Source organism: Sander vitreus, chromosome 18 (assembly GCF_031162955.1).
Source record: "Sander vitreus isolate 19-12246 chromosome 18, sanVit1, whole genome shotgun sequence".
In the NCBI taxonomy this organism is placed as follows: Eukaryota; Metazoa; Chordata; class Actinopteri; order Perciformes; family Percidae; genus Sander; species Sander vitreus.
In genome coordinates, this window is record NC_135872.1 from 10540739 (window position 1) to 10564774 (window position 24036).

Genomic DNA, 24036 nt, shown 5'->3' on the forward strand with positions numbered 1-24036 from the left:
AAATTAACAAAGCATAGTCTATCACAAGAAAAGTGCTTTTATGTAGTGGAAGAAAAAGACCATGCAAGGTGAAGAGGATTTACAAAAAGCAAAGAAAACTTTGTGCTTAATGTGCCATACTGTACATACTGTATCTCAAACAAAAAACAAACAGAAAAAAACTCATAGCATATTTTATCCACAGTGAACTGTGTTTTTCTAGCTTCATTGTGATAGACTATCTATCATAATAAGTACATATCTTTTAAATGTTGTACTCTAAATAGTACTACTGAGAAAGTGCAACCACAGAGGCGGCACATAGCTGACATTCATTCAAAGTGAAACAGTGAAAATTGAACAGATTGGACTTGTACATATACAAGCATTTCTCTAGCACAGAGCTGCTCAGTGGACAGAGCCTCAAAAACAGTTTCTCTGTCTAAACAACTAGAGAACAGTGAAAAGGGAAGGAGTAGGGAAGGAAGTCGCTGCTATTATGAAGCCAAGATCTCTTGCTATCAAAAGAAAACATATATTCCAGCCATATTAAGTTATCTAGGTAACAAAGTCAGCCTGGTCAGGATCATGAATGCCGTGTCTCTGAATAAATGAAGATAAAAGAAGCTTGCTGGGTTTTAAGTTGCCGTTTGGAAACAGAGTCTTTGGCTTTGGCCACTGATATTTAACTCAAATGAATGTTTGTATATCTAAAATCCAATCTGTGAAACTGTTTCAAAGTCAATCAAACATAAGACTCCTTGGCGTAAGAAAATTCCTCAAACACAGGCTGGCTACATCTGCGTGACACAACCTCATGACGACCTGCAGACACAGACTCGGACATAGCTCTCTGGCGGAAAGGCTGCCGCTGCTGGACATCGTTGGCTTTGTCCTGTGCTGCTTGAGCAAAACAGTCTCTGTACTGATTGACAGAACAGGTAGTTGGGAAGTCATAGTTTACAGAGGATGGACGGGACCTTCTCTCCAGCACTATGGCATCGTATACAGTCATTGATCCATACTGTGGAGGAAGGCCCGTGTTCTGCACTGCCTGCTCGTATGATGGAGGCCTGCAGGGAAGCTTGCTGTCCACCTGCTTAAACACTTCAATGGCCGACAAAGGCCAGGGTTTGTGCAGAAGCTCAGCTGGTGGGTCTGCTTCACTCTGAGAGTCCTCCTGGAGAGTTCCACAAGGGAAGGAGTTTTCCTTCTGAGAGTCTTTCTTCAGGCTGCTTCTGCTGAAGGCTCCTAAGCTCCTGGTCCGCATTAGGACTTTACTGGCAACTCTCATGGACTGTGAATGCCTCTTCTCATCTGAAATCAGTCTGGGAATGTCCTGCTGAGCCTTTGCAGCCATTGAAGGCTTAGTGGTGGTGTTTGCTCTCCTGAGGCAGGGTGGCGACCCCACAGGGGAGCTGGTGAAGACAGAGCTTTCAGACTGATTAGAGGCAGCGCTCTCAAGGGAAGAGCATGAGCAGTTACCTGCCATGTAGGGCAGTGGATCCACGTTGGAGCTGCTGCTAAGTTTCGGAAAAGACACTGGTCTTGCTCCACCTCGTACTCTGAGCAAGAAGGAGTCGTCCGAGATCTGCTTTTTCAGAGGCTTCTCCTCAAAGTCCTTCCTCTCCATGGAGCAGTCGTCATGGCTCCTGGAATGGCTGCACAGGCTCTCAAGATCAGCTGACAGGAGGATGATGGGCTCAGAGCAGCGGCGGGTGACTGCTGGCTTTGTGTTGAACAGCGCATCAGCTGACCAAGAGGAGGTGGTGAAGCTGGGACTGAGAGAGGAGGATGAGCCACTCTCTAAATGTGTAGAGCTGGTACTCTCTCCTGCCTCTCCATCTCCATCTGGGTCGGTGCTGTCATATGCAGAGTCATGATGCTGAGAGGACAGTGAGTCTGCAGAGTGAGAAAAAGGAAGACATGATAAGGATCTTTAATTTTTACAATATTTATTTTCATTTTTTCAATTTGTGCAGATACCAAATGAATTTAGTATTGAGTTTGAGTTTAGAACTGTATGAAAATGATTAGGGGAAAGGCATGGTCAGAAAATAAGAAGGATTATGTTATTATTTATATAATTATTTGCCAAAGGGAGCATGGTCTGACATTTTTGGGAGAGCCAGGAAGGGTATTTCGTTTTCAACAATTCTCTAAATAATCCTTAAATTTTACAATAGTTATTTTCATTTTCTCAATTTGTGCAGATACCAATCGAATTTAACTTGAGTTTAGGACTGTGTGAAAATGATTAGGCGGAAAGCGCTGTCAGAAAATAAGGAGTATGATGTATAATTATTTGCTTAAGTGAGCATGGTCTCAAATTTTTGGGAGAGCCAGGACGGGTATTTCATTCTCCAAGATTTATATTTTAATTCATCCGTTTCTTGCACGATTTATTGTACTTAAAGATTTTTGTGGGTGTGGGGGATCGTACAGGACAACAATCATATCTCTGTAAAAGGGCTTTATCATCTAGTTGCTAGTAGAAGCAATATCTAAGCTTTGATAAAACAGGGATTGTTTTGATGTGTAAATGTACCTGCATCAGTATCCAGCAGACTGGGGATATTCTCTCCAAGTATCTCACAATGCTCGATCAGGAACTGAGTTAGCTCTGTGACCTGCAACAAATCAGAAAAAGAAACACAATAAGTAAAATTAACAACAATATCTGAAAATTAGATAAAGAATTCAAGAAATAAAAGCTGAAGTTTAGAACAGATACAGTGCTTTATGCAGTCAAGATAGTGTTTTTTATTAGAACTAAACAAACAGCAAACAGAAGTATGTGCAAGTGTTATCTTACTTATGAAACCTTTCTGAGGTTTTCTGCACTGAGAAACCACAAAGCTTCAAAGCACCAAAAGTGAGAAAGTATATTCGTCTCTCTACCTTCTTCATCTGTTCCTTCTGCTCATCCAGCGGGGTGCCGTCCAGCTGCAGCAGCGTGGGGGCGATACACACCGCAAGGTTGGAGGCATCCATCTTGTTGGTGTCAGCGCTCTCGAGGATGTGATGGAGGACGCAGACTAGATGCTGCAGGAGGAGTTTGTTGGGTCCCGGGAGATCATCTACCACCCTGTCGGCAGGTAGCAAAAGGGGGAAGGAAGAAAAAAAAAAGAGAACAGGAAGAAGACATTAGCTTGGCGCGCTTTTCTTTTTTTTTTTCTATTTAAAGTTTCTTCCTTCTTTTAAACTGACAACAGACTAAAAAAGAGAAGTGGTTTGTATTCAGCCTACTGATGGAGGACATTGGGAATGTTCTGCAAAACTACACTCAAAATACCCATCAGTTTACTTTTGACCACATAAGCAGTAAAATACCAACAGATTTCCTTTTATTTATAAATGTCATGTATAAAAATACACGTTGAGTGTCACAGTCGCAGGCAAGTGGCACTGTCTCGAAATATTAGCAGGTATTGATTGCTTACTTTTTGATTTCCAGAGCTCTCTGCTGGGTGTCGTCATTATTCAGAGCTACCATCCACTTGTCATAAAGTTCAGACACCAGCAGGCTGCCAGGAAGTTCCTTCAGAAAACTCTGCAACAAACAAGACAGGGACAGCAATAAGAAACAGTGTTTCCAAAAAGAAATGATCTGGTGTGAGACTCAACTAAACTGGTGCTTGTCTTTAGGATTGGGTGTGGCTGAGAGCAAAAATACCTTAAAGGTATACTGATGTAATTAAATGTAGTGTATTATGTTATCGCGGATTAAATATCATCTGGTAGTTGTTGTGGAACAGTGGTGGAGAGTAACTAAGTGCTGTACTTAAGTACTCTACTAAGGTACTTTACGTGAGTATTTTCATCATATGCTGCTATATACTTGTACTCCACTACATTTCAGAGACAAATATTGTATATAGGTATATAATTTTGATGCTCATACTTATGTACCTTACTTGATTTGAATGCAGGACTTTTACTTGTATCAGGATATTTCTACACTGCGTTACTTTTTACTCAAGTAAAAGATGGAGTATGTCTCCCACCACTGTGGTAGTAGAAGTAGTGGTAGTATAGTAGTTGTAGCAGCAGCAGCTGCGGTAGTTGTGGTGGTGGTAATGGTCACATAGTAACAAGTATCAGGTTAAATAGTAGTTAAATTACTGCTACTGGTGTAGCAAGTACTGTGGGAGTAGTGGTTATATACAGAAGTATATATTTATAGTGGTATGATATAAAATGGGAACAGGATGGGAACGTACTTTGAGCAGCCCGACGAGCAGGACGACCGGCTGGCCCTCCATGTCCACCTCCAGGCCGCTGTTGAGTTGCTCTCTGATGTCCCGCATGTTCTTGTTGTTGCACGGTTTCCGAAACACTCCCTCAGTGGACGGGCCTCTCTTCCTCAGCAACAGTAGCACCTCCTGGTGAAAGGACAGGGACATAGGAGAGGAGAGAGGTGAGATTATCATAGTGAAAAACAAGCTTTGTGTGTGTGTGTGTGTGTGTGTGTGTGTGTGTGTGTGTGTGTGTGTGTGTTGAGAACTAATCAACATACAGGTCATGCACTGGCTGCTTTCCTGTCCTTAAAGGTCAGCTAAGTAGGCGCTTGTTCATTTTTCACAAGCTGATTTGTATTCAGCCTTCAGTAGTTATATTCCTTAAAACAATTCTGTGGTGACATACAGTAATTTTCAGGAACACAGGAATAAATCACAATTTTTTCTGGATATAAGCAGTTTAGCTCTTCGTCTTAAGAGAAACTTGACTGGCAAGAGGAAGTGATAAGATCTGACATTTAAGGTAGAAAGTCAACTTACTGAGACTGGTTTGGGAAGTGAGCATTCGTCTGGGCATATATTGCTGAGGGGCTGTCCAAACAGCTGAGGCTTGGGGTCGCTATCTGATCGGCATGCTTTGTTTGAGCCCTTTCTGAGCCTCCTCACCAGGTTCCACTTGGTTTCTGACGGGAGCAGAAACATTTTATTCAACATTTTATATTATACTTACAGATTGAAACATTTTTTCTAATCACAACAATTTCAAATCCGCAACAAAACAAGATGTGCAAGATTTGAAGCAACATTGGAGCCCATGTGTTAAAAACAAACTTCAGTTTTCTTCACTTGCTCACTCTTATCAGTTGTAAGATTTCCCTTTTCTTTCTCAGTGGTTGTTCTCTGTGGTGTCATCTCTACACATGGCACAATTAATGAGCCCCTCCCTAAAACAAAACTGCCAATTTCAAACTCACCAATGAGATGCTTGTCCTCCTTGTTATTCAACTGCTTTGACACAGCAGAGGTCTTTGCGTCGCCCTGGCAACAAAATAAAGAAAAAGTGATGTGATGATGAGTATGCAAGAGGAACATTATGCATGCAGGCGGACGCAGGGGGGGGTTGTGTTTTCTGCACTGCGCAGCAGCACACACCACACTCGCCGTTCATGCCTACTAACACGTGAATGAGTTAGAGTGAAATAAACATACGACAAAAGACAAGTCAACCAGGTGTGTCATTATTTATCGTCTTCAAGTGGAAAATCTTTTACATTTGCTTGTAAATTGTGATTCGGCTGTAGTTTTTGCAGCTACAGTAAATGCATTTCATAAGCTATGCATTATCCATTAAATATGTCTAATGTAGCCTCCTTTCGGCATGAGTGGTAAGGCGCAAGTGTCTTTCCCAAACAGTTGATTGGCTTGAATATCTTTAACCCCAAGAAGCTAGTGAAAAGGATTTTTTTTACTTACATCAAGTGAAAACTCAATGAATGGTTCCATGCCACCTCTTGTTAGAGTTTTAGTCTAAAAGATATTGGGGGGGGAGAGACGGGGACAGAGAGAGAGATAATTTAGTAAAAGCTATTTTTAAAACATTTTGGTTTCTATTGAACATGGCAGAGTGGGCAATGAGAGACTTACCGTGATGCTGCTACTCAAAACCTTCATGAGGGCGTCTGGAGGGGAAGAAGCACAACCACCTCTCGCTTTTGCGTCTTTAATTTTTCTGTGAGGAAGAAAAAGATACTCGTAAATGTACTATTTGTCTTCAAACTCTTTGCACCCTATGCCTGAGTATTAACACTTTTTAGTTTGCATTTTGATTTTACGCAACCACACGTTTATTATTTGACATTTTTATGAATCAAGCTAACAGTGGATTGATATAATGCTATTACGTACTTCCATGTCTATTTACTTATAAGTGACAAAATGAACACTGTTCTTCATTATTTAAAGATGTTATCTTGCCGTAATCATTGATTATTAAAGCATTGTTTCTAAATTCAATTGAAACTGACTCATACAGAGGATTATATTTATCTAGCTCATAATTGTGTACTGCCTGCAGCAATACTACGTTGTCAACATTGATCAAAATGGCTTTACAATGTAGCTTGAGTACTGTCCAACTCTTATAATGAGAATTGAAAGGATATTTTCTTGCTAACAAATAGATTGTTATTTGCCTAATCAGAGAATAATGATTTTTTTACCTGTGAAGAATATCTAACCAGTGTTCTTTCACCTCAGGCGAGCTGTGGGCAAAATAACATCATGGTATGAGTTACTAATCCACAGAGAGAATCAAACAGGCCAGCAGATACAGTGGGAGGTATGAGACAAAGTGCGCACCCACGGTCTCTTTTAACAACTCCGTTGGAAACTGTAACTCAGTCAGTCATGGGAACAGGAAGCAGCGTCACGGCGACTCCCACCAGACATCTTCCACTTCCTCCTAGACTAGGTTTGATGCTGCTGTTGTCCGCCAGTGGAAACATGATGATGAAATAGATACGTGTGCCTACATGTGCACCTGAAGGGCTTCACCTTTTGACAACCTGTTATTCACTGCGGCCTCATTAATGCCAGGCAGTATCATATGGCTGTGTGAACATTGTGAACATGTGTCAACAAGTGAGCACAGCACATGGTTTCTCGCCCATGATCATCTCCATGTGAGCGAGAAGGAAACTTTCACACACTGAATCATTACCAGAGACAAACCATCATTTTCAGAAAGCAATTGGCATCTTGTTTTCACACAAAACAACTCAAATCTTACCATCAACTTCTTGGAATACATAGCGAGTCAAAATCAAAGAGCTTCATGATTTTATTAATTACTTTGCAAGAAATGTGGGAGTCAATGAACAACCCAAGTAACTGCCACATTTCTCCACTGGTGCCATTTAGTGCCTTTGATGAGACAGATGACTTGACTTTTACTGTAAAGAAACATTTCATTCCTTTTAGTCGATTACACTGTCTAGAGAAAAAGAATGAGACCGAGTTACTCCTGCACTTCATCTTTATTGTAAAGGCCAGCATTTCTAATAAAGTCTGCTGATGTTAATCCACTTACATGAAGATTGGTTTGGTAGCCAGCTTCGCATTTCCTATTTTGCAACCTCTTGTCTTGTGATGCTGCAGGGAGGACTTTCTTTTTGCCACTTCCCTGTTTTCACGAAGGCCACTGATCATCTGACCATTTACTATAATGTGTGAATATTCCATGAACAGCCTCAGATTTTATACATCTAATTACTGACGAAAAAAGACAGATAAGTCCAATAAGAAACAGGAAGCCTGTGTTTGTGTGCTGCTGTTCTATCGCATGTATTAAACAGTTTGACTTCAAGACCTTTAAAGGACCAGTTCAAAAAAAAATGACATTCATGATGCATTTTGCAGGTAAAAAAAAAGATTTAAACCATGAATTGTCACCAATCTAAAAAGAAAATCAAGATTGCTTTTTTTTTTTCCTACCCTGCTTGTGCATGATCATGCTTGTGCATGTGTATTCAGGCACATAAGCATATGTGAATTAAAACACTCAACGCGCTGCTGTTTGTATGTGAGTCATCTGCTATGTGTCCACTCACCGAAAACACACCAAACAAAAAGTGAGATCCCAGGCCAAGACGAGGGTCACCCTGAGGTCAATATCCCCCGTCGTTCCCTCTTCTTCCTCTGGTTCGTCTTCAAAACCGTAAAGCCAGATGTCCTCGAGCCTCACCCTGTGCTTTAGACGATAGCTGGCAGTCGACCTGTTTAAACAGAAGCAGAAGATTTTTTCAAGATTGAAATGCAGGTTTCAGTTCCCGAATTTCTCCCTTCTTTCCCTTCTACAGATTTGGGATAGAAGGTCTTTCTTCTCTCTTCTCTTTTTAAGAAAACGTTGGAGCTGAGAAATAAACAAAGACATAAATGTGGTATTTATCACGGAGGAGCTCCTTTTGAAAAGTGCACCTTCGAATGTGTATAGTATTCATCTCTACAGACTCAATAACTCCCTCTTCCACTTGAATTATAAAATTGATTGTTGAACATTGAACATGGCGAGGAACGATAGTCTTTTGATGCAATTATTATCTGTCAAGGATAAAGAAACAAAAAAATTGCTCTTGAGATGCTTTTGTGGAAATTTTGTCAGGGCAGGGAAATCATTACAAGGCCTGCTAGTTAACTTTTTTAGACAGGTAATCAAATGTAACAAAAAATGGTGTGCTCTTTGTGCATTAAACCGCTTTTGTAAGTGGTTCAAAACCAGCTTTTGACAAAAGGTGACTAGCAAATGATTTGAGGGGAATCGGATATTAATAATAACTCATCGCGACCCTGCTGGCCTCTGTGTGTTTGCAACAGAGGCATGCTGGCTGGATGCTGCAGGGCTGATAGATTTCAAGGGAAAATAGATGAGTCATATAAGGATGACATTTGGGATTCAGAAGGTGTTATGGTATAGAAATAGAGAGAGAGAGCGAGAGAGAGCGATAATTGACGTGCAACTGACCAGAGGTATAGAAAGGCTGTGAGAAATGAACACGGTCACAGGACCCCACGGCCCCACTGTGTACTTTTTATGTACACTGTTGCCTTTGAAAGCATCATTTTCACAGCACACAGCACAAAGAGCTTTGCTATATTCTATTTTAACAATACTACCCTGCCCTAATAATATACTGCCCCTAGTTTTCCAAATCAATTGCTATGTTATTAACATTAGCATAACAGCAGATGTAGCCTAATAAATAAATAAACTTCTCAACAAAACAAAATGAACACTGAATGGTACTGTATCAATCATCTCTAGAAGTAATGAATGGTCATATATATATAGACTCAAAAGCCTCCAAAGTCTGTTTACTCTATCGTACTGTAGTCCCAGCTGTGCGTACTGGAACAATGGGCAGGTTGTGGTACACAGATTAGTGTGATTGTCCTCCCACTCAAGAGCTATAAAACTTCCACCGGCTTTGACAAACAGCTCTGATCTGATTAAGATGAGCACAACTTAATGCTTGTTTATTAATATGTTCTCTAAATTATGATGGGTAGAAATCTGCAAGATAATGTTTTCATCCTACAGCAACAAAGGAAAGGGAAGTTTTCATTGTACCCACTGATAATGACAAAAATGTATTTATAATTGTCTCTAGGTATGTGTCATGACGGTCTAATTTCAAAATAGATTTTAAATGATTTTAGATTTTGTCATTTGCGAGACAAATGAACCAGCATTTAGAAGTGAAAGTAGTCTATACCTCACACACTTTGTTTGTTTTAAAGGCAACAGAATGTGTTGAAATTACTTTTTGACTAGTACGTGATACAGAGTGCACTGTAAAAAAAAAAAAGGAACAGTTTAGGTTAGCTTCAGTCCATGAGATGAACGTTTTCCCCTCACATGACTCCACTCAGAGGGAACCACCATGCTTTCTTCTTCTGTTTATCTAAAGTCAGAGTGACTGAACACAAACTTTTTTGTGTGCTGGGAGATTCCCTAACAGTCCGAGTGCAGTCCACAAATACACTTTTTGTTTTCACTTCCTCTTTCACTCTCCCATTCCAACTGTACAAATATGTGACATTTTCACCAGAAAGTTATTTAAATACCAAAAAGCTGCATTTTTCTTTTGTAGTGAGTTGAGTCAGTAGTTTCTTAGTGGTACGTTTTGTTCTGTTGACACAACTCTTTAATTTTCTTCAAAACCTTTCTGGGATATACTATATAAATCTACACTTCTTACTTGAGTTTAGCGAAGACAATGACATCGCTGAAGAGGAACAGGTGTCTCTCCTTGGTCTTCCAGCCCTCGGTGACCTGAACAGTTTCGTCCAACTGCAGCTCTCCGTTCTCACTGGTGAGACCAAGGACGAATGGACTCTGCTCCATAGAGACCCAGCAGGAAGCCTCCTCCCTAAGAGAAATAACTAGGTTCACAACATTTTTCAATCGCTTAATGCCATAAAACTGTTGGGGGGCCATTGGAGTATATGAAATAGTTATTGTCACTGACCTTTAACTGTGGTTTTGTCTATAATTCTAAAAGAAATTGACATTTTGGGGTTACAGTAAATGGCTTTTAATGGAAATGGAAATACCACAAAACATCCTTGAAGTTTGCACATGATGGGAAAACTACTAACTTAACAAGAATCTGTGCTTGGTTGACAGAAGTAGGATTCAAAGAACCAAACTTTTCAAACACAGTGTAAATGTAGAGATTTTAAGTTTAACATTTTGTGAAGAAAATGTGTATTTGCTTTCTTGCCAAGAGAATTAGAGATGAAAAGATTGATACCGCTCTCATGTCTTTACTGTAAATATGAAGCTGTAGCCAAGAGACCATTAGCTTAGGTTAGCATGAAGATTGAAAACAGTGGAAAAATCTCAGATTGCCATAACTTCATTGTCATTTTTACACGATTTTAAGAGTTAAATAGTGAGCTTTACATGCACTTTTTGTTACCTTCTGACAGAGCCAAGCCAGCTTTTCTCTGTTTGTCAGTCGTTATGCTAAAGGAGCTAACAATCAACAAGAGTAAAAACAGTTGTAGTTTTACGGGGGTTTATGGGCGACACCCATAAACCCAAACACTTGTCATTTTTACACCTCAGTTTTGAAAGCAAAGCAATGCTAGCTGGTAAATTAAGCTAACGTTAACATTCTCTTGGCTGTAGCTTGATATTTATCCTAGGCATGAGAGTGGCATGGAGCGTAACAACTCTCAGCAAGTAAGAGAAATTAATTCTCAACTTCATTTAACTTCATAATTAGGTCAACTTCATTTATGTGCAAGGATTAGAAGCACAAGGAGGTGACTGAAAATAACATAGTTTCACAGTTAACCACACCAGCTGTTTTCTCACATGAATATCGGCAATTTCCTGAGATTTTCTTTGAAATATGTAACACATTGTATAAATTTCGCCTGAGCACCTTATGAAAGCAGATGTTAAATAACTGAATTGGTATTCATGAAACGGCCTTGAACAGTAGCTGCCATAAGAAGGTGTTAATATGTTCCCAGATTCACAACACATCCATCACATTTGTCCAAGACATTTGTTATTCATTTCAATGTTATAACTCATAACTAGAGCCAACTGAGCTGTCTTGATTAGTGATTCTCTTTGTAACCCCTATAAACTAAAGCAGCGTCCTCTGTCCACCCCTCATTTCATGTCATAATTCTATAATGTACAAGTTTTCAGCTCTAAATCTCAGATTGTCTCATTTGAATGTTAAATGTTTGCTATTCAAACAGGTAAAATGATCAAGTATTTTACAAAGATTAGAGATAAAAAAAAAATCATATTTGTGTAGCAGAACATTGTTGTTTTTCTTTTGTTCTTTCCCATTAATCATCTCACGAACCCATCAGTTTTGTTTTAGGACCTAGAAGGGTCTCGACCACCACTGGTCTAGATCAATGGTTTCTAACCTAAGGGTCGGGACAACAAATATCGGATTATTTTCATCTCCTGACCCATTTTAATGGGACAGGATCAGTAAATATATTCTGCTTCACATAATGTTAGGCTTTTTGTAATCAGTTTTATCTGGCCTCTAAGCTCCTCAAAAGGTTAGAAACCACTTGACCTGGACCATAATCATCACATCCAGATGGTGAAAACATTTTAGGCTACTGGATCAAATTAATACAAAGCCTTTCAAATTTTCTGCAATTGACACCTCCTGTTTGTTACATCCTCCTGCAGCTGTCATATAGGAAATCACCAAACATCAGCAATACTATGCAACAACTCAAAAGGCAGACGTGATCTAAAGAGACCCACCAATTGTTTTGCAAATAAATACATTGACCGACTCAAATCAATAGCCTCCAACATGTGATCCTTTCCCAAATACCACAGAGAGTGTGGAATAATGTTTTAATTTAAAGCCAAATGTCAGATCTGTGTGTGAAGTCATCGGCTACCCTAAGAAATCAATATCATGTCAATAACCTGATATAATTTAATTATAGGAATCTTAGAAGAACACACAAAACTCATTTACTTAAGCTTGGTTATTTGTTTACAAGGCCGGTGGTAGCTAGGGGGTAGTCGTGGGTCAGCCCACCCAAACGTGTGTCTGACCCACCCAATCAAAAGAAATAGCACAGAAATACCGGTAACATGCTGCATCCATGCTCCATGTATTTCTGCTAGTTTTCTCAAAATATTATGACAATTTATTCTCCAAATGTCAGAAAACACAGATGAGATAAGTTATATTTTGAATGTACAGAACGTTTTGAACATAAGCAGAAATCTTGCTGAAACACGTATGAGCTATTACGGTTTATAAATTAATTAAAATTAATCAATGTATGTTTGAGGTGAATAAGTGCTGCATGCACATTTAAAGAGGTTACTTCCACAAACAAAAAACAAGAGTAAGTCATGACTACATGCATGCTGCATTTGGCCAGATTCTTAAGCCATCTGACCAGGGATTGGAACCAACAGCCTCTGGGATAGTAGTCCACTTCTCTAACCTCTGGGATACCTACCACCCAAGTTTCCCACTTATTTCTACCAGCCCAACCTTATGAAGCAGGCTAAAACTAGCCCTGTTTGTTTAGCAGAAATGAGAAGAGACTCAATCTTCATGGATGCAAGTTTTCAATTTTTAATACCCGTTCATATAAATGTATATAACTTTCCACATAACCAGACAACAGCAAAACAGATTTATTCCTAAATAGAAAACAAGAAAACATACAATGACATTAGCTGCAGGTTTCGATTTTATTAGGGGAAATAAACCTTTTATCTCACTTGATATTTCATACCACTGTTTACGGCCTGACAAAATGATTTGATATCTAACAATAAAATAATCTGTAATAAAAATAAAGTCAATCCAGATATGTCCAGTCGTGTCTATTGTGTAGACTGTGTCAAGGTATACACAAGAAGTAAGAATTGTTTTGTCTAATGATTATGAAACCACTTTTGGTCATGACTCATCCCACTGACTCTGGGTTCAGGGCAGAAATTCAAATTGTTGCAGCAGAGGTACTTTCCCTGTTAACCTTCTGGCCTACTGAAGATGACACATCAACTAAAACAGTGGGAGAACTACGAACTCCAACTGATGGCTGCATGTGAATGCAACAACAAAACAAAATATAAAATATATATAATATATATATAAAATCTTATAAAAGCACATAAACTACTTAACTCAACATGTATTACCCATTTAAGTAATAGTTCAACATTTTGGGATAAATACTTTAATAACACACTTATATCCGTCCATTAAATATGACGTTACAGCAGGACATGGTTACTGTTAGCTTAACTTACCGGCTAGCTTTGTTTTGTCCAAAGGTAACAAAAAGTGTAAAAACAATAAGGGTTAGGGGTTTATGAGTCTGGCACATAACTTCATGCAAAACTACAACTTTAAAAAACAAAAAGAAACATTTTTAAATTTTTTGTTACAGACAGAGCAAGGCTAGCTGTTAGGCTAACGTTGACCATCTCCTAGCTGTAGCTTAATATTTAACAGACAGATATGAGAGTAGTATCTTCTCATCATAATCAGTCTTAAATAGGTGTTGTTTAGTTTTCTCTGCACTAAATCCATGATATAAATCATCGTAATGCAGTAGTTATTGTTAAATATTTGTAATAATTATATTATTTCAGAGTTTGGGTTCTAAGTTGGCCTCAGTGTTCCTACGTAGACTAAGCATTGACTGTAAATGGCAGTAATTAAATTAACTGCACTGCATCAACTCATTCGTAAACATCTGATTAAATTTTGTAGTATTCGTGTTGTTGTTTGGTTAAATGTTGTGTTTTGTTTTTATGTGAAACAGTGCACGTCTTGGGATGTCAGACAACGTTAAGAAAATTATACCAAAAGAGAAAGATGTTAGACCTGTACTCAGCTTTGTGATCAATAAATCCCAACCAAAAAATAGCAAGACACACTGCTTTGCAAAAATGAAAAGGCCTTTAATGGACGGGCTTAGCGCCTATGCTTTTCAACTCACACTCAACTTCTTCAGGGCATCTAAAACAAGTGACAGCTCACAGATATACCAAAGCTGGTGTCAGCTGCCAGGCAATTAAAGTAGCACTGGATAATTGACACAGGTGCAGTAAAGTGGGTGTGTACATAATTAGGTCGAATCTAACAAGCCATCAATATCTTTAAGGCTTTGGAAATTCACAAACATATAGAAAAATAATTACATATAAAAATACCTATATTAAAATAGAAAATATAGGTTGTATATGTTTCTTTTTGTAGCAGGCTATCTATCTATCTATCTATCTAGCTATCTATCTCTTAGACATTTCAATGGTCTCTCTACCGCTTTGAGTGAGTCCGGATTACATCCATTGTGCTGTTTATAATGCTTATGGGGTCCATACAATATCTTAATCATGTTGTATACTACCAGTACCTACAATGCCCATGTGGCTATTTCTACATATGGGAGGACAAAAAGACAGATCAATACATTTTTTCTTGTCCTTGAAATCTGTTGTGACCGTCTGTACAAAGCCTCACAAATACAAAGATACATAAATACATTGCACACCACAACACAACTTTGAAAAAGAAAACTGAAAGATAGAATTGCTGAACATAAATAGCCTATGCCATCCACACAAAAACACAAATGACTACCTGGCCAAGCATTAAAAACAGCACAATGGATGTAATCTAAACTCACACATGAAGTAGGTATAGAGGCCAAAAAATATCTCAGAGAGGAGGATATAAACACTTTTTTTTACGACTGGATTTTGGCCAAGAAGATGATTATAAAAAAAAAAAATGATGCAATTGCACTTACATGTTGCACTTACATGTGGCACTTTGTTATGGCTTATTTGAAGCTAATGTTCTTCTTTTTTTGTGATTCTTGCTGTTCTGAGCTTGTATCATAAGGGTTGAATGCACTTATTGGAAGTTAATACTTTTTAATCTTTAATGTATTACATTGCAATGTAATACATTAAAGATTAAAACTGCTTCAAAGAAAAACATATACAACCTATAGTTTCTATTTTAATATAGGTATTTTTATATGTAATTAGTAAAATAGTTTTTGAATATCCATTGTTTTTGATTACTTTTGAGGGACTTGCTAGCCTCAAAGATATTGATGGCTTGATAGAATTGACCTAATTATGTACACACCCACTTTATTGACAGCACCTGTGTCAGTGCTACCTTGATTGTCTGGCAGCTGACACCAGCCTTGGTATATTTGTGAGCAGTCACTTGTTTTTACACTCCATGAAGAAGACTGAGTTAAAATGCGTAAGTGCATTTAATAAAGTCTTTTATTTTTATGTTTGCAGAGTTGTGTGCATTGGTATTTTTGGTTAAGACTTATTGAACACAAAGGTGAGTCCAAACATTCTCTTTTTTGGTCTCATGATATGTCCTTGGAACCGAAAAGCACCTTTTATCCCTGCATTCGTGAAGTAGCACTCCTCAGCCAATCTACTGGCATTTTCTCTCTAAAGAGTTAAATATTCCGATAATAAAATAAAATCCATTTAAATATTTAACTAAATATAAATGCCTACTTATCTGCAGCATGTGTTTTTTTTATTTTTATGGAGAGGCACTATCTACGTCAGTGGCAGTCCCACTACAGTGAAACTACCACCCACAAAGTCCCCTGCCTCAAGAAAATGCACAATGTGTGTTTGAGCACTGAATGGGCGGAGGTGTTGAGAGTGGGATGTGTCTGACATTTCTCTTATTTGCTTTCATAGACTCGCCCCCTGGATGCTCTGGTGGTCTTTGTGTGAATTGGGAGGACAGCTAAAAGGTTAAAGAGTTAAATGTCAGATATGGAAGAGGAGGGGATGAAGAGCCAGCACGATAAGAATCTGACTTCACCAGACACATAACAGACTGTAGGTGTGTTATGACATCACAAGGCCAAAAGATCAAACCAAACAAAGTTTGTCTGTTGGTAAAGAGCCTATAAGCGACGTCTTTAAATCATACAGGGGTTTCTTGATCAGACCACTTACAGTAATCAGTGCTCAATCCTTATAAATATGCAATCAGGGCTTGGCGCCTGTATTTTAGAAATACTGAGGTCATGAGTTAAAGACCCCTCCAACTCCATACTACCTAACAACATGAAGTACAGAGAGATCATAGTTTTCTTTATTTGGACTTTCCTGCAGTTATAACATCTGAGATGGAGATCTAAATGCAGTTTCAAACCTTTCTCAACACTGCTAGGAATTCAATTCTGATGCTGAATCTTTTACCTTTTTATCTATTTGTTGCCCTATACTCAAATTTTATTATGAGTGTAAACAATGGAATCAGCCATTGAAATGCAGATCAGGTGGTTTAATTGTATGTCTCCCGGGGTGCAAAAGTCCCAGATTCACAGAGGACTTGACCTCAATGTTCTCAAAAGTTAGCCCTAAATTAAAATTTCAGATTTAATTTCAGGGTTTTCAATAACAGTTCAGATATGATACTAAACATTTTACTGAGAGTTTTCTTTCTACAACAAACAAACCAAAAACAGCTGCCCTTCCAAACTTAATCTAGCTCTACAGTAGTAGCCAACACAAGGCGTGACACCCAGTTGTTTCATTTCACATCACAATATTTGGCATACTTTCTGTCATTAAGTGAGGGCAAACCCTTTGAAAACCCATTGAAAAATGTGTTTTTCATTTTTCACTCCCTAGGAATATTGTTATATTTTACTTTCTGTAAAATATAACAAAGTACCTTTCGATACGATGCTACCAAAATTGCAGCACAGTTTGGGATTTCCCATGGGGGTCACGTGATGATTTAAAAAAAGAACAAAATATTCCAGTTTTTTTATATTTTTTTTATATATATATATATATATATATATATATATATATATATATATATATATATATATATATACTCCATTATTGTTATTTTACTGCTTTTTCTTGTGTAATACTGACACTTTCATGTCTCCAGGCTTCTAAAATTATCCTTAAAATGACTCAATCTAACAGCCAATTTCAGTCTGTCTGAGTGTGAAAACATTAACACTGAACACGATAATCTGTTGATTAGGTTTTCTGGATATAATGATTTGAAATAGAATAGAAAATAGATCAGTATCAGCCATCCAGCCTGGTCATCAGAGCAGTTGTAAGTGAGGTACGTTTGAGCTATGTGAAGGTCGCTGTTTCAAAACCCCGCTCTGTAAATCCCCCACAGGGACATCTGCTTTTGTGGCATGAACAGAGTGGGCTGTGTGGCCTGCAGGGTGATATCAAGGTGACATCATGACATCTCTTCAATATGTGGTGGGAGCATGATGGGGGGGGGGGGGCGGGGCAGCAGACATAAGGGTAACACTTTATAATACCAATCAGTCATAAGTCATTTATAATCCTTGAATTAATAATGTACTAATCATTAACAAAACATTTATACATGTTGGTTAAGGATTAAGAGATATGTTAACCTATACATGTGTGTACTGTAAGTCATCTACAAATCTCAACTAAATCATGAAATAATCAAACAAATCATTAGTCAATAATTAATAAGTAATTTAAGTTGATATACATCTTTATATGGTATGACAAGTGCTCCTCTGTGATAAAAAAAACTAAAAACAGTTGATTTTAGCTTGTATTTCTATGTGCTGCCATCTGTAGGCCGTAAGGCTTGACGCTAAATATGAGCCAGAAGGTGTTTCCATAAACATTTTAAACTTGTATTTTCTCCACTATAGCTGCATGGAAACAGAAAGTTGCTGAAATATTTAATATTATCTCATTTCTTAGTAAACTGTCACAGTTGGTGCAGGGTTGGATCCAATAGCAGACAGGACAGCAACAGGCAGCATACAGGAACTGAACAGCAAATATTTATTCTCCAACAAATTAGAAAATTAAGTCAGAAAACAAGGAGCAAAACAGGGAATCACGACAAACAAACCAAGCCTAAAATAACAGACAGGTAGAAATGCACATGGAGCTCATCACAAGACAAGACACAGTTGGACCAGGAATAACGAGGAAAACACTGATTGGGTAACAAGACAATGAGGACTGGCAACACAAGGCGGAGTGGCGAGGCTAGACACAAAACAGGTGTAAAAGGAAAAGACATGCAGGACTTCAGAAACACATAAGGAATACAATGGCAAGCACAACCAACTCAAAATAACAATAAATGAAACAAGGAACATAAACTGAAAACCCAAAACCATCAAGAAATAAGCCACTGGAATAACGGCAACAAAAGACATACTGTCACACTGGGATAAAGTCTAAAGACCAATGGCCACAGAGCAGTACCGTGACAATAAACAGTCAAATTAGTGACTCTATTCTTGATGGGTAGCATTCTCCAGCCACTCTGAAATGTGGGTAAAACACATGGTGTGGTTTCTTTGAATAGAGGCGGCAACTAACGATTCTTTTTTTATTATCAATCATTCTGCAAATGATCTTCTAGATTAATGGATTTATTGTACGGAAGAGGATTAGGGCCACGTGAGAAACGTATTTCAATTCTGAGTTTAAAGTCAGAATTCACATATGGTCCTAATCCTCAATTGTTGGTCAATAAAATGTCAGGAAATAGTGACACGTGCCCGTTAGAATCTGAGGTGATGTCTTCAACTGACTAAAACCCAAAGATATTCAATTTACTAGCACATGACACAAAGAAAAGCCACAATTCATCACAATTTATAAGCTGCAACCAGGTTGGTATTTTTGCTTGTAAATGTATATAACTTTAAGCTGCTCATTTGTGTAAGATTTTAAAAAGAAATGCCCCAACAACACATATCATGCCAGGAAATTCTAAGATTTTTAATATTACATTTTTCATTGCGCCAGGTTTGAGCAACTTACTGTCAAATATCTCAAAAACTAAGGAAAAAAAACAACGATGTACACACCTGATAGGAGACCATGTCAGAGCCTTACCAAAGACCAGTGACGGGGCCGAGCGTCGTCTCTGAGCCAAGTGTCTGAGGTGCTGTAAGAAAACAGAGGACTTGTAAGTGAAACAACATATATCTACATGTACTGTATCAATGTATATTTATTTGTGGGCCTTTCTTTTATTCATTTTATTAATGGGATGTTCAAACATTGTACACTACTTATGTACACCATTAAATGACCACACACACATTTGCCGTTTGTCCATGCCCTATGGATTCTAGATATGTTCTTGAGTATAGGCCTACAACTAAACTCATACGCGTTTTCAGATCTGACGCCACCATCGACAGTACAACACCTTGTGCAAATCACTGTTGAAAAAACTATGTTTAAGGTTTGGTTAGGTTTAGGCACAAGAACGACTTGGTTAGGTTTAGAGAAAGATCAAGGTGTGGGTTGACACTGCTACTTCCTTAAGACTCAGGATCTTTGTCGTCATGGTTACAGTTAGGCCTGGCAAACTCGATTCCTTTTAAAGATTTGGTTATTCTGATTCACTCACTAAACTGATCCAGGTTGTGCGAGTCACTTGAGTCACTTGAGTCAGTACTGATCTATAGGCGAGCTTGCAATGTTTCTGTCTGCTCGACCTCATTGCATTTTAACATACTACATTTATACATCAAACATAGAGTAGCCCTAGCTAGGCTACGTGCAGAACATTGTATGCTATTTCAGAAGTGAAAGAATGGCTTTTGTTGTTGATTTGCTTTACCCTGAGCTCGAGGAGAGACTTCAGGCTGTTCAAAAAAAATAGCAGTATTTGCATTTTTCTTTACAAACTCAAACATTTACTGTATGAACTGAAAAATGTCTCAAGGGTTTGCTTTACTTTGAATCACTGCACTAATATTTAGTTGCATAATCATTATTTCTGAGAACTGCTTCACATCTGTGTTGCATGGAGTCGACCAACTTCTGCCACCTGGAGCCCAGGACTATTGAACTACATTCAACAATTCCTCTGCATTACTGGGTTTTGCCTCAGAAACAGCATTTTTGATGTCACCCCACAAGTTTTCTATGGGATTGAGGTCTGGGGATTGGGCTGGCCACTCCATAACATCAATCTTGTTCATCTGGAACAAAGACTTTGCTCGCTTACTGATGTGTTTTGGGTCATTGTCTTGTTGAAAGACCCATTTCAAAGGCATTTCCTCTTCAGCATAAGGCAACATGACCTCTTCAAGTATTTTGATGTATTGAAACTGATCCATGATCCCTGGTATGCGATAAATAGGCCCAACACCACAGTATGAGAAACATCCCCATAACATGATTTTTGCACCACCATGCTTTACTGTCTCAATTGTCTCATTGAATTCAATGCATGGGGGTCGTCGGACAAACTGTCTGTAGCCCCTAGACCCAAAAAGAACAATTTTGCTCTCATCAGTCCACAGAATGTTGCCCCATTTCTCCTTTGGCCAGTCAATGTGTCCTTTGGCAAATTTCAACCTATTCAGTACATGTCTTTTTTTCATCAATGGGTCTTTGCGGGGGCTTCTAGCTGATAGCTTTGCTTCACATAGCCTTCTTCTGATCGTAACAGTACTCACAGGTAACTTTTTAAGTCTTCTTTGATTTTCCTGGAGCTGATCATTGGTTGAGCCTTTGCCATTTTGGCTATTCTTCGATCCATTTGAATGGTAGTTGACCGTTTTTTCCCGTATCGTTCAGGCTTTGGATGCCATTTCAAGGCATTTGAAATCATTTTGGCTGAGAAGCATATACTTTTCTGCACTTCTTTATATGTTTTCCCCTCTCCAATCAACATTTTAATCAAAGTCTGCTGTTCCTCAGAGCAATGTCTGGAACGACCCATTTTGCTGAGTATTTCAGTGTGAAATGCACTATAACCAGCATGCACAACTTCCTTCCTTCCTTTAAATATGGGCACCTGTTTCTTCACAGAATCGATCACCTCACTAACTGAACACAACACTGCTATTATTTTGAACATGCCCCTTTCAATTACAGATTCAATTACACAGAATGAGCAGCATGCATGTCATGACTGTTGGGTCTGTTGGTTTTCTGTGACTCTACAACACTTACTAGTAAATGATTTGCCATGTAGAAATATCACTTCTACCAAAAACTTTGATTTATGAGGTTAGTGATGTTGGACTGCTATTATTTTGAACACAACTGTACTTTATGTGGTCAGCAAGGCCCTTGCGAAGTTAGCGGTGCGGCCATTACATAAACTTTGCACTGCTTAACTAGTTTGTTTTCACAACGTTAATTATTGTGTTAAAAACTGCTCCAGTTCTGTTAAATAGAACGGACACATGATTACAATTTCCACCGCGATCATGTAGTACGGTCACATGTTTAAAATGGTCATCATATGGCAGTAAATAGAACGGTCATATATGTCGTTTTGGGAGTCATTGACAATCAACCTATTCTGTCCTTTGGGTATGAGGATCTGTTAAATTTATCGTGAGGGGGACATGAATGTTTCTGCCACCCAACAGTTGTCAAGACATTTTACTCAAAACCACAAATGAAGCTTGATGTGGCACTACATGAACAGGGGATCATCATATTTAGTAGGATTCCTCTGGGGAACATGAACGTCTGTAAAAAAAAAATCATGACAATCCGTTCCAACAGTTGTTGAGATATTTCAGTCTGGACCACTGGACCAACTCTGTTTTTTATCAACCCTAAATTAGGGATGATATAAAGTTTAGGGTTCCTAACCTCTAATTCATCTTTTCATTTTCCCAGCAGGAACAGTCTTCCATACACACACCAACTTTGATTTGTTGTGTGAAAGAAAAACAGATTTTCCATCTTGTTGCTCTTGTGCTCTAATTGTTGGACAGACTGAAAAATTGGGTTAAGCAGAACTGAAGCCAAAGAGAAAAACTCTTGATTATGGTTAGGAATCGACCGCTCTCATTGTTAAAAGAAACCAATGTTGATTGTCTGAGGAAATCAACAGTTATCTCCCGTAGACCAGAGTTCCTTGACCTCTCAGTTAATAAAGGGACTTCTTCAACAACACAGCGGTGTCTTCATGTTTTTCATCTTTTGTGCTTAATGAAAGACCCTTCCTCATGTTGTTTGTATGACCAACGGGGGGTTGCAAAACAAAAAGGATTTCAGTCAGGGAGGAAATCAACAACAGACTAGATGGCTTGCTGTAATGGGAGATTCTTTTAAGGATATACTTTATGTGGACAACAGTCAGCAAGGCCCTTGCGAAGTTAGCGGTGTGGCCATTACATAAACTCTGCACTGCATCATTGTTTTCACAATGTTAATTATTGTGTTAAAAACTGCTCCAGTTCTGTTAAATAGAACTGACACAAGATAAATAAATAGAACGGTCATATATGTCGTTTTGGGAGTCATTGACAATCAACCTATTCTGTCCTTTGGGTATGAGGATCTGTTGAATTTATCGTGAGGGGGACATGAATGTTTCTGCCACCCAACAGTTGTCAAGACTCACGGTGTCAAAACCACAAATGAAGCTTGATGTGGCAGGGGATCATCATATTTAGTAGGATTCCTCTGGGGAACATGAATGTCTGTAAAAATAAAAAAAATCATGACAATCCGTTCCAACAGGGTTCCAACACAACCCTAAATTAGGGATGAGATCAAGTTTAGGGTTCCCAACCTCTAATTCATCTTTTCATTTTCCCAGCAGGAACAGTCTTCCATACACACACCAACTTTGTTCTGCTGTGTGAAAGAAAACAAACAGATTTTCCATCTTGTTGTGGCTGCTCTTGTGCTCCAATTGTTGGACCGACTAAAAAATTGGGTTAAGCAGAACTGAAGACAAAGAGAAAAACAGCAAAACAAAACAAACAAAAGCAGGAATACTTGACAAAGCATCTCTTTCTGGCCTCTGTCTCTGCAGCCGGTGGCACACAAAGTCCACTGACTCATGATAAACCAGGACTAGTACACAAAAGACCGGGATGACCTACCAGTCCAGGGTGCACACATACTTCACTGGGAGGTATGGATCCTCCTATACAGCACCGTTACTGTTGATGTACACAACATGTTACCAAACTGATTCACATGAGAGTTTTCTGTTTCAATGCTCCAACACATGTACAGGTCAGAGTTCACATTTGGCTTAGGGGAAACACAAATTTAATGTGGAAACAGACTTGACACAACACCAGGAAATCACATGGCTATGTTTGGGGCTGACAGTTGGCAATTAGTATAAGTATAAGAACTTCACGCTACTTCAGCCTTTCAATTTTTGAGAGAGGAAGTAATTATGTGCACAGCCAGAAGACTTTTCTTGTCAGAAAAACACACACTTGTGGGCCACTTTAGGTGTTTGAGCTATTAACCACTTGTGTCATTCTCTGATGAGGACAGACTCCAGTTACAAACCAGGACATTTAACTTTGAAAAGCAGAATTTCCACTGAAACATGTACTTTTTTCCCAAATAAATAAAGGATTAACTTTCTGGTCTTAGTTTACAGAGGCTGCATGTGTATGGTGATGACAATGGTTTATGTGTATGTTGATGACAATGGTTTGAATCTGCACTCAGAGAATTACCAAAAAAGTTGTTGTTGTTGAAAGCAACACCTGGATTTTTAACTCCATTCAAAAGTTTCATTGCCATCTGCCATTTCCTTAACACCAGATACTTTCAATGGCATCTGCCTTAACTGAACAGAAATCAATCTGACCCCAGCCTTGTTTCCTTTTACCAAACACAGTGAGTCAAGGAACATGAAAACGTTGTTCATCAGTATTCTTTCATACTGTATGGGCTGGTGAATTGTTTCTCTCCTGGTCCTTGACCATTACTGACCTTTTTTCTTACCCATCT

The 24036-nt window shown here is 38.6% G+C and overlaps 1 protein-coding gene across 1 annotated transcript; it reads right to left on the reverse strand.

Annotated features, from left to right (window-relative positions):
• Positions 1-16: 16 nt before the first annotated feature.
• tagapb (T cell activation RhoGTPase activating protein b) lies at positions 17-7973 on the reverse strand. Its single transcript, XM_078274773.1, has 11 exons — positions 7829-7973; positions 6440-6481; positions 5865-5949; positions 5694-5747; positions 5195-5258; positions 4761-4903; positions 4203-4364; positions 3423-3532; positions 2881-3067; positions 2528-2609; positions 17-1881 (listed from the first exon to the last, which is right to left on the reverse strand). Exons 3-11 carry the CDS (start codon positions 5889-5891, stop codon positions 725-727), a joined length of 1986 nt encoding a protein of 661 aa, XP_078130899.1. The 5' UTR covers positions 5892-5949; positions 6440-6481; positions 7829-7973; the 3' UTR covers positions 17-724.
• Positions 7974-24036: the final 16063 nt, after the last annotated feature.